The sequence below is a fragment of the Anopheles bellator genome, chromosome 2, assembly GCF_943735745.2.
Source record: "Anopheles bellator chromosome 2, idAnoBellAS_SP24_06.2, whole genome shotgun sequence".
NCBI lineage: Eukaryota > Metazoa > Arthropoda > Insecta > Diptera > Culicidae > Anopheles > Anopheles bellator.
In genome coordinates, this window is record NC_071286.1 from 42,449,642 (window position 1) to 42,461,407 (window position 11,766).

At 48.9% G+C, this 11,766-nt stretch overlaps 1 protein-coding gene across 1 annotated transcript; it reads right to left on the reverse strand.

Moving 5' to 3' along the window:
* Nucleotides 1-9,615, reverse strand: LOC131207565 (disintegrin and metalloproteinase domain-containing protein adm-2-like). The gene is made up of 4 exons (XM_058200183.1): nt 9,609-9,615; nt 2,246-2,573; nt 1,967-2,177; nt 1-1,900 (listed from the first exon to the last, which is right to left on the reverse strand). Exons 1-4 carry the CDS (start codon nt 9,613-9,615, stop codon nt 83-85), a joined length of 2,364 nt encoding a protein of 787 aa, XP_058056166.1. The 3' UTR covers nt 1-82.
* Nucleotides 9,616-11,766: the final 2,151 nt, after the last annotated feature.

The window sequence follows — 11,766 nt, forward strand, 5'->3', positions numbered from 1 at the left end:
TCCCAAAAACGGTCCATGTTTTACGGCCACACTTCCATTATTATTGTTCAGTTCATTTGAGCAGTGTTTAATTTACTTTAGTTTAAAATGGCCGTTGACGATTGATGGGAGCCGGTGGTCGCCAATCCGTTGAACACCGGCCGTGGACTGGGACCACTAAGGGGTATTGGAGGGTGAGCTGCGGGTCGTGCGAGGAACCCTCTGGCCGGTTCACCACTGTCACCGCCATGATCGGCCGGAACTGCCGATCGTCGCTGATGTCCCGTGTCGACGAGTGATACTTTGGCAGTGATATGGTATCGCGAGCAATACACGGTCGATGGCTTGGGGCCTTGTGTGTCGTTGTCCTTGGACTAGTGCCCCGTACTTTGTACAATCGCCAGGGACGCCTCCAGTGAGCCAGCCGGTGCTGTCCAACCGGGCCTACAAATGGACTGCGGAGGCAGAGTATGAGCAGGACGATCGTCACGATGCAGCCCAGGATCACCAGTGAGCCGAGGGTTAGGTACTGCCGTACGGGTGACACCGTCGACGGTGGTCCACTGTCGAGAGACCCGCCAACTCCCCGATGCTCACAGAATGGGGGATCGTACCCGGGTTGACAGTGGCAGTGGCCCTCGCTGTTGCACACACCACGACCGTGGCAATCGCGTGGGCAAATGGCCGCACCCAGACCCCAGGCATTCAGTCGTTCGATGCTTTCGCAGCGCTGCCGGTAGCACATCCGATCCTGGCCGCACGGCGCCCCATCCGGGACGAAGGCCGGATGCTGGGCGTGTCCATCACCCAGATCGACGTACGCCGAGTGACAGTATAGCCTCCGGAACGTCTCGTTGCCCTTGGCCACACTGTGCCACGTTTCGCCATTGAACAGACCCATATCCAGCTCCTCGCCCTGGCGATGGTGGTGACAGAAGAGCAGTCCGCATTGTACGTCGGCCGCGTCACACTTCCGGAACCGCTCGGCTGGCCGTCCTTCGTACCCACAGTTGGCGTACTTCGTACCCTTGGTGTTCTCCTTATAACACGCATCGCTTGCCGCGTGCCCCGACGGTCCCCACAGTGTCCGACACTGGTCAGTTCGCGTTCGGCAGTGACCAGCGATACAGTGTGCCGCTCCACCCGCACACACTTCCGTATCGCGCCGATGGACATCCGGTGGACAGTACTCGGACTCACCGGTGCAGTACTCGGGAAGATCACATTCTCCCCCCGCCGACCGGCAGACGGTGGCAGCCTCACGCACCTGACAAGTGGCCAGATCGCAGCACTCGCCCGTGGCACATTCGGCTCCCGGGCGTAGTCGGCAGGTAGGCGCATCGCAGCACGGATTCTCACATGCCTCCTCCAGCCCACAGTCACACTCTTCACCGGGCTCCACGAACCCATTGCCGCAGCTTTCCATCGCCAGACGCATCGGTCGGTTCGTCAGGCAGTGGTGCAGTCCGCGTCGGAATGCTCCGGCCAGCTGCACCGTGCTGCAGTTGCTCCAGTGCTTCAGCCTCAGACCCGTGACGGTGCTGGTCATGATGCACTTCCGGTCCGGACAGGAGCAGTTCCCGTCCTCGTCGTGCTCCATCGTGAAGCTGTGACCCATCTCGTGCGCCACCGTGTTCGCCTGCACGGCCACGTCTTCCGTGTGCACGCGCACGATCGCGCCCGAGCTCTGGTCGGAGCACATGCCGGCGACTTTCGCTTTTCCTATGACATTGTCCCGAAACTCGATGGCCGTCAGAAGCTGCGCATGGTCGTGCGGGTATTCGTGAAGCAGAGTCCGCGATCGGTACAACAGAAAACTGTTCAGTGTCTCCTCGGCCTTCGGTGAAACAGTGATCGCGTCCTTGTCCATCCACATGATCACGTCCGTGAGGGCGATGAAGATGTTTAGCGGATTGTAGAGCTATTGAAGATAGAATTATTGATCATTCCATAGTGCCACCAGTAAAACAGTATGTTCGTTGCTTACCATATTGATATGATTGGCGATATTCGTACAGTAGTCGTAGACCTTCCACGCATCGCTGCCCAGCTTCTGGTACAGTGTCCGATCGACAACGAGTAGCAGCTCCACGTACCGCGAGTGACGGTTGGCCTGGTAAGGGCCTTTGATGGTCGACAGCTGGTTTCGTTTCACTCTCCGGCTGGTCGCTTTCCGAGGCCAGTCTGCTTCCTTCAGTCTGTGCGAAGCAATGGTGGTGAACAGTGAGTGCAAAAGTGGCACACATTGACGTGGACCGTCTGTTACCTATGAATAAAGTGCAGTCCAGCGGAGGCATCGTACTCGAGACGGAATATTCCGTCCTTTCGGTGGAAGGTTCCACGGATGTGCCCATCACAGACGATGAGCCCGGTTTGGTCGTGACGGTAGTGCTGACAGCCGCCGGTCGACTCCTCTTGGCTTCCGCCAGGTTTTCGCGTGAGCTGCAGGACGGTGACCTTGCCGTTAAGATTGTAGGTTAGTGTTGCTGTGCCCTCCTTGCTCGCTGGCACCAGGATAGGGTATATCGGATTGCTTTCGTGAGCTTCGTGTGTGGCCCTCTGTGTGGACCCCGTGTGTGGAACGTTGTCCGTCGCTGAATCGCATGCCGATGTGGAGAAATAAAAAGAGTGAAAGACAGATAGAGAAAGAAAGAGAGAGTAGAAAATGGAATTTAAATTATTAGAAAGTACCAAGCATTTGTTTCTCCACACGAGGATCCTTGCGATACTCGCTTGCATCTGAATTTCTTAGAATTTCTTAGCTACTCCAGTCAAAGTGTATAAGAACCGCCCGTACGTCTATGGTCTCTACCTATGTCGCTCGAGGTGAGGGCGGGTGTTACCGATAGCAGCGGTCATCGGTAGAGCCTGCCAGTAGCCGCGCGCAGCTTACTTGCATGCCAGGTCGCGAACTGGGATCTGGGATCCAGGGACTATCTGGGATCCGGACCGGAGAGGAAATAAAGACTATTCGCGTGAGTCTTTCCCCTTTATAGATGGCTCTCTAATAAACGGCTCAACAGGTTTTGAAGTGTTTAACCCCGTAAGCGAAGCCTTTTACAAGCAGCCATGCACTGCTTGCACTGCCACGATCTCGGCAGGTGCCTGTATTCAATCTCTCCGCAAGTGTCCTTGTGTAGATTTACTTCAAATGATTATTTTGTTTAGCTCTCTAGTCAGATTAAGGTAGTTTCGGTTCATGTTTTTTTGCATTTCGGCTCGCTATCTGGTCTGATCGTATGGTTTAGCTATCGTATAGCGGTCTAGTCCCTCGCACCGACGCAACAAACATAAACAAAAGGCTGAAGACTAGCCACTGAAGAAACTACATACACTGGCAGCGCCAGGAACAATACACTTCTATCGAACACCATCATCTAAAATTAGTTACTGGCTTCACGAAACTTCACGTATTACAAATATAAACATCCACATTCGCCCATCTGCTACAGAAAACAAAACAACAGTCGCAATCCACACCCGACACCAACAATAATACAACATCAACCAGTACGCCCAAAACACCATCAACATCTTACAGTCGAGCCAGCCCCGGATAAAGCTAAACCGTAGTGTAGGAAATACCAAACAAATCTTAATTTAATCTGCCTAAGTTAGACTAAGGTTGCTATAACGTAAATTTTATAAATAGTCCGTTCCTTTAAGAAAAAAAGGTGTGAAGTTGTACCGTGATTGTAGCTAGGTATTATGCTGCATGTTCAATGTATCAAGAAATGGTCAGGATTTCTAGAGACCTTTTAGTGAATCGGAAATGCTGACAAGATGCATTCTGATTAGATTCAATTTACTATGTACTGTGAAGTAAATCGCCACAAAAGACCGACACACTGATTGATGCTCCCATTGACAGGACTTTTTCCTGTGCCACCCCTTCGATTCAATTTGCCCGCCTTGAGGCCCACTATGCGTTGACCTTCTAGTTCCTAGCCCACTAATACCCCGTTCATGTGAACTCCCTTGACAACAGCTTTGTGACTGAGAAAGAGATCGAAAGCCGACGATGGCAGCACGCAATGTGGACGCCAAAAGAACAATAAACCGTGAACAGAAAAAGGAAAAGGTATTGGTGGACGATTCTTTGTTGTCTATATCTGCACGGATCTTGTACCGTGCAAAGAAGAGGATGCGTCCCAGAGCGAGCGCCTTCCCGTGCCTGGCGAGCTTTGCGTTGGATTTTATTTCAATTCGATTGCATAGACCAAGCGTACAGTCATTACACTAAATTCTCATGCACCCTTTCTAATGGACTCTCTTGTTCTCTCTCTTTCTCTCTCTCTCTCTCTAGACAGCGTTCCCATTACGAGGCACGAGGTGGTCACCCCCGGAGGGAGCTATGCTGATGATGTCGAAGAATTTCACTCAACCGTTCTACCACTTTCCATTTCATGGCGGGTCTGATAATATGCCAACCCGTACGGCTATCCTCTATCCCTATCCCCCGAGCTATCCCCGAGCCCCCGAACTCGGCAAGATAATTTCAAAATAACGGACTTCACAACCCCTTCGTTCTCTACTAGACAGAGAGAGCGTAGCGTGCTCTAGATTGCCATGGTAACCGGAGAGTGCTCAGTGTAGCGTCGTTCTATGGCTTTTTTCCGTCGGCCCACCCACCAGACGCTAAGAAATCAGCTGTTCGTTTACTAACAGAGAGAGAGAGAGAGAGAAGGGCTAAGACAGAGCGAGGGAGAAGAGCACGACGACGGTCACCCACACACAGAGCCAGCGTTGGGAGGCAGACTCTGCGTAGTGGACGAGAAATGAGTACACGCGATTGAGCGTAAACAAACCCGTAATCGACTGGCCGCCTGGCGGGTGCACAATGGAAAGGAACGAAGGAGCATTTATGAATGCAATCCGATTGATTGGCGGAGTGAGCATACCCCGTGATTATGCTCGACGGCGACGCGAGCGGTGATTTGTTTCCGTTTTTTTGCTCGTTTCCCCATTAAAGTCGTTAGGTCCCTAAGTGAAGTGCATTTGCGAAGGGTGTAATGGGGCGGCGCCAGCGCCGTGGACGCGATCAGATTTTCAATGCTGCCAAGCTATCAGATTTGTTTCTGTTGCTTTGCTTCGGTTCACAGTTTTAGATTTTAAATTTTGTTGCTTTGAAACGAATAATTTCAAACATAACAACAGTTAACTGAATCACATTTTTAGAATAAGCGATGTCGAAATGAATGTGTAAATAAAGAAACAAAAGATCCATAAATCTGATTCGGTTGAGGCGACAAAGCACTTTAATGTTTTTCTGAAATCGTACAGAAATGAGTAATAATGTTTGAATAAGGTTCAGTTAGTTTGTGTAAACTCATAACATCAATGAAGCTTAAAATGATTTAGAAATTTCACTATTTAGTGGTTAGAGTTCCTTCCAAACCACGCACGTGAATCCCGGCAACGGAATGCCAAATCATGGCAAAGGCAAATACACCCCAAAACCTTTCCATAAAAAAGGATTGAAAAGAGCTCTATCTGGCTTAAAACGTTTAAAGGATAACTCAGTGGCCCTGAAACTGCAACTCACTGCATGTGTTTGTTGAATCAATGTGTCTGGCTCCATGGCCCCACCCACGTGGCGTGTTTGACACGACAACAGGTGCTAGCCCTCCAGGGGAGCAAAGTATGCTTAATGTCCTGAAAGAGCACTCGGGGGTTGTTTTTTTTCTATCTGGCCCAAAACAAGTCGAGAAATCACTGCTCCGGGGCTCCGGGGGTTTGTAGCACGTGGACGCATCTTAATCTGAACACGGTCACACGTGCGCAACGTGCGCCCCAAACAGATTGCGAGCGAAGCCGTGAAGCACTGGTGCCGCCTGGTGGCTTTCAAACTTTGAAAATAAAACCTACCAGACAAATGAGTGGTCCGCGGCGGCGAGAGTTTTTAGCGATCCCATTCTACTATCGCCGACCGGAGCCCAGGCGTCCAGCACCGGAATGCACCGCGAGGGCGACTGGATGCGTTTGAGTGAAGTTTTCGGGATCGACAAAATAACCTGGCAACTTTGGCGGCCAGCTAGACACGTGCGTTTCTCGGTGACCAGTGGATGGAAAAATGTGTCAATGTCGATGGCAGACTGGCAGTGGCTTGCGCTAGACGAAAAGTTTGCGTCCGTGGCCCGAGAACCTAGAGGCTGAGCCCCAGCTGAGTGTGATGGTCGACGAGAGAGGGATTCTGAAAAATTATCATTAATTGAATATTTCTAGGAATCTGTTGGCTATTCGCTCAAATGTTCCAACACGTTCACCGATTATGGATTGCACTTTGGCATGATTAACGCTAAGTGGGCCTGCCGCGGCATGGTTTCTAAGTGGCGGGGGTTTAAATTTAGACCCTCAAAGTTGGGTACAGCATTATTGTTGAAGAAACATTTTCTCTCATCTTCACCGACACCGTTGAACGGCGTAGGGAAACCTCATTGAGGCGTGGCTGTGGTCGGCCGGCAAACATTACTCATCGGGGTAACCCCACCGGTGGCCAGAAACGCAATTCAGCGAAGAAAGAAAACTATATTAAGCAGCCCCTCGCCTTTTTCTTTTGCCCCCCGCCTTGCGCACCATAAACGATTCCGGAAGCCGGTGGCGGCACATGACCGGAAGTTCCGATCCGCAAACGGGGATCGCAAGAAACGTGCCGTACCGCAAAAACCATGCGGCGCGCTGTCGTTCGCAGAAGATCGTTGACATTTTGTGCTCATTTTATCTACTGGCGGGTTTACTGGCAAACGAGGAAACGATCTTGTTGTTCGGCCTTTTCCTGTCATTTGCTGTTTGCTTTGTCGTAAAGAGTAAGACGTCAAATCGAACCGGCGCCGGAAAGTTGCCGTCCCCGATTCGCAAACGATCGGGTGAATATTTTTGGGGAGAGAATAAGGCGCAAAAAAATAGCAACAATTCAGCCAAACGGAATAAAGGTAGTTTACTCTGAAATTTTGTGACGATATCTCAATTTCTATTTAAAATATTCGTTTCTTATCTTCATTGGCTCGTTTTTTTTACGAAAAACGTCAACAAATATTGCTTAAGTAGTAATGGAAATAGATAAGGGCCGTGACGAAACTTGCTGAACCACAGTACTTTAAATAATATACAGGGTGTTCCATCACGATGCAACTATTTAAATATTGAATAACTCCGCTATTTGTCAGTCAGTTGTAACAAATGAACAAGATCTATTTAGGGTATAAAATGCCTTTTATTATTAATTTACCAAAACTACTACTTACTCTTCGAATTGCCCCACAGAAAGAAGTCAGAAATAATTCGGCAACACGCACAGTTTTCACAGTTGAACGATTATTGTCAACGACGAGTGCTACAATTTTAGCCCGCTGTTGTACCGTACATTGATCTATAATTAAAACGGCATAGACTGAAAATTCAGAATCTGGCTAATTTGTCAAAACCAACTAACAAATAGCGGAGTTATTCAACATGTAAATATTTGGAGCGTGATGGAACACCCTGTACTAGAATTTTTCGTTTGTAGAGTAAAGGGTGCTGAGTAAGATAAAAGCAGACCCAACGTTTTTTTTTCACTAATTAAATTCTTATGTCGATCAGTTTAAGTCTCATGTGGCGAATTGTTTAATTAAGGATTAACACTTAATCATGGCAGACAGTCGGTAGAAGTAAACAGTGGGCACATTAGTTGTACAATCAATCTGTAGAGATAATAAAACGGCGGAATGTTATAGTTCCTGTCCAAATCTATTACCCGAATTTGTGTAATTAGACTTTAGCTTAATGAAGCAGCGTATCATCGTGAGCTCCCAGAAGCGGTCCGAACCACTTTATCGCAACCGGAAGCCGCAGGCGACACAGTGACACTATTAAAAAAAACTTCTTACTAGAGGGCGGAAGAAAACCGCCCGTCGTAGGTCCGTCGGTCCGGTCTGATGCTTACCATGTTGTGATAACGGATTTCTTCTGTCGATCCGGTCCTGGTGACGCTGTGCCAAGTGCTGATGCAGTTCGCCGTTTTTTAATCCCTCTGAGGGCCTGGCCAGCAGCAGCAGGAGTGTGGTGGTCAGCAGCAGTAGGGGGATCGTGGCCATCGCGGGTCGCGTCGCCAACAACAACACCCACTGCCACTGAAACCGGGCCGAGGTCACTTTTTTGATCATCCGTGTGATGTCGGGCGGCTCGATCTGGATGTGCTGTGCTGAGAACCGCCACCGCACACCTTTCGGCCTTTTTCTAATTTTCTGAGCCGGTAATTGGGATGTTGTTGTAATGCTTGGTGGACCCCCGGCCAGGGGGGGTGAAAAACTTTCACGGGCGTCACCCAAGCCCTACCCAAGAGATTCACTTCACGCGACTGTGGCGTGCACCGGCAAGCCGACCCCGCAGACCTAGATTGCGGACCGCGGATCGATCCGGGTGGGTTGTGGGCCAAAAGCAGGTCCACTTCGCCGGACCGCGACACACACGCTACGCGCGCTGACCGCGATTCTTTTAATAAACCGTCACACACCCGAATGTTGTCACTGGTTTCGCGCTCCACGAAAGATGGTCGTGGCGGAATCCTTGGAAGGGTCCTTGGGGGTTTCACGAAAACTTCACAGCGTGACTTGTCGCGGCCCGAGGAGGCGCTGGAGCTGGGGCAAACGGGTTGACGACTAGCTCGCCAGGCGGTTGCCAGATGACTGAGCTGCGTCGTCGCTGGATATCGGAGACTATGGCACCGCGGTCCCGGTTCGCGATGTTCTTATACCGAGCTTCTCTCGTTCTTTGTGCCTTTCAGGGTGGCCGATGCGACCGTGCTCTTCGGTTACTTTGTGCACTACGACCGCCGACGAGGCGAACTCGGGCTGAACTCTTCGAGTGCATCTGCCCAAGAAAAAAGGTTAGATTCTGAAAACTATGCGGCGACGGCGCCGTATCCGTGACTCAATCGTAGGTCGACCAGTCGGTCGGTGCTAGAGGCAACACCGAGACAACGCACAGCATACAACATGGCCACACACGCGGAGACCATTAGCCGGTGCCAGCGAAAGGATCAACAGAGTAGCGGCCCGCAGAGCGTGTGAATGAACGGCGTTCGTCACCATCGCCGCGAAACACGTTGTACTGTTTTTTTTCGCAACAACCCAAACATGTTCGCATACATCTGTCTTGTCTTGGGCCCCGCAGGTCGTTTGCTAACGCCAAACGCGGCACGCGGAGGCATCTGAACATGACCAAAAGAAAACACCGGATGCTGGTGTGCGATCGTAACGCGGTTACATGATGTGGTGCCCTTTGCTTTCCTTCTACGGGATTGTTACAGTCGCCCGTCTGCGAGTATGATCAGTCTCGGCACGCTGGGAAACCTATCACGGATGCAGCACCGCGACTTAGAAGTTGAAGGCAACATTTATTGCGTTAAAAAGCCCACGATTTGTGCGCCGTTCTCTGATTCACATGAAACTGCGTTTGGTGATTCATTAATTGTGGACCCCATCGGTATGGGGCAGAATGGAAAAATTCTGCCTCCGAAGTACATGTCGGATGACTGTAAACAAAATGGATCGCGTTCGTTGCAATGATGATTGCGATTACTGGCAGAACTCTTGGTTCATGTATTGCGTGATGGAAAAGATCACCATAATTAATCAACGACGACTCACAGTACATTTTGCTAGTCTTTTCAATCTTCAGTTTGACCAGTTTTTCACCAATTTTGCAACAATACCAAAACATTATTTGAAAAATTCAATTTAAGCCATAATTCAATACGTATTTAAAAAGTTTACGCCTGATTTTATAATAATACTGTCCAAAATGAAAAGAGACGCAAATCTAGTTTTTATTGTTACCTTGCTCGTTTAGTTTATTTTGATGAGTTTTAGTAGTTTTTCGATTTCTGGATGAGTGGTTTTCGATATTTTATTAGTCCTTGAGTTTCTTATTTTTTCAAACTTACGACATTCTGTAATTATGTAGAAGATTCTGATGGTAGTGTTGCATTGTGATCCAACTGGTGGTTTACTCAGCTTATTCGAGTGAATTAGTCTGGTGTATCCTCTTCATTGTCGGATTAGTATTTTGTGGATGGTTAAGTGGTCCAAATTAATGGCCATTATGATGTTAAGCGTCTGTGTGAGAAATCGTATGATATCTTGGCTAGGTTAGATGGGTAAGCCTAGTCGATTTAGGCTTCCAAATGTCCGAACTCGCCTCGAATAATCTCATTAATGGTTAAATAATAAATAACTTTAAAAAGTTTTACTCTTCAATTTCAAACGCTACCAAAAATTTGTATTGATAGCACACACCTTTACTTTTCCCTGTTCTCGCCAAATACTCGCTGTCGTAGTGAAGTTTCCGCCTCTAATTAAGACGTTCGGTTGTAGTGTAAGCGAATAATCTTTACGAAGTGCCCACCGATGCTTCATCAGTAACAAAGGCGATAATATGATCTCAAAAGCTGCACAACGATGCTTCTTTAGCATAGAAACTTTTGACCCGGAAGCGTTAGTGCCGTACTTGTACGGCAATAAAGGGAACGGGGACTTGAATGCAAAACACTTATGTTCAGTAGCCAACGGTTGGACTGGGTTCGATTTTTTCTGTTAGCAACACACTTTAACGGTGTCTGCCAGACGTGGCTAGGTAATAAAAGCGCTCTCTGATGCAGCAGTCAGTAAACCAGCATGGACATGGGCAGGGCATAGCGTGCCAAATTCGCCCGAAACGTGGCATGCGAAGGCACCGTCCGTTAAGCCAGACAACCCCCGAATCTGCCGAGCAGGAAGTGCAGTGCAAAGATGCAATCAATCGCCAATCCAACCACACCTCCCTCAGACCCTACGTCAGCGCCGGTGTATCGTAAGGCAAGGCTTGGGTCCACCATAGCGGTTGTCTGGACTGGTTCAAACGCCGACTTTCCACACTGGGCCGGTTGTTGGCTTCCTAACCTTGACGGGAACCTGTGTGCGTCCTGCCCGACTGTCGGACGGACGTGTGAGTAACTGTTGGGCATGTCTACACATCCGATCCGTCGGGGAGGTTCTTTGTTCGATTTCCGGTTCCAACGTGGCGCGCCAAGTTCTTCGTGTCGGTTCGTCGGCAGAAACCCATTTTCGGTACGTGGACTCGCGCACCCTGGCAGGATGAGGTGAGTATCCTTTTTTCGGGTCTCTGTCAGGAGGTTACGCCTTGCGCCAGGATAGGTCAGTTCCAATGGTTCTTTGTCCCAGTGTTACAGCCCGTCCAACAGGCTGACTCGGTGTGAACCGGTTTGAGGCATGGCCACTGGAAGCACATTGTTTGATTCATTCGTCGTAAAGTGGTGAAGACCTCGTTTTATTAGCGTAATTCGTTTGAAGAGAACACCCAACCTTCTAATCCGATACAGTGCCTCCTTGAGGGAAGGTGAACGACCTTACGATTTTGGGTGATCCTTTGCCCGGTATTTCGAGAAGTGAACGACAAGGTTTTGAGGGTTGCATTTGTATCATACAGAATAAATTCTTTAATTTCTTTCACAAGGTGCAAGTTGTAGTGCGGAAGTAGAAATAATAACAGATATTTTAAGTGGACGATTTAAGGTTTCATCTGCTCTTTTTCTATTGAAACTACCGATTTTTTTAGAGTTCTTGTTATTTTTCTTAAAGTAATGTTTGTGGCAAGAATGAAGTTATATAACAATCAATAATGTTTGAATGAATGAAAGCTCTTAGGGTTCCGAGCATGGTGATACAAATCATGTGGTATTTTAGCAATAGTCTAGACAATTTAACCCAACCCATGGTTTTGATTGCCATGTGCAACGCTTGCACTACT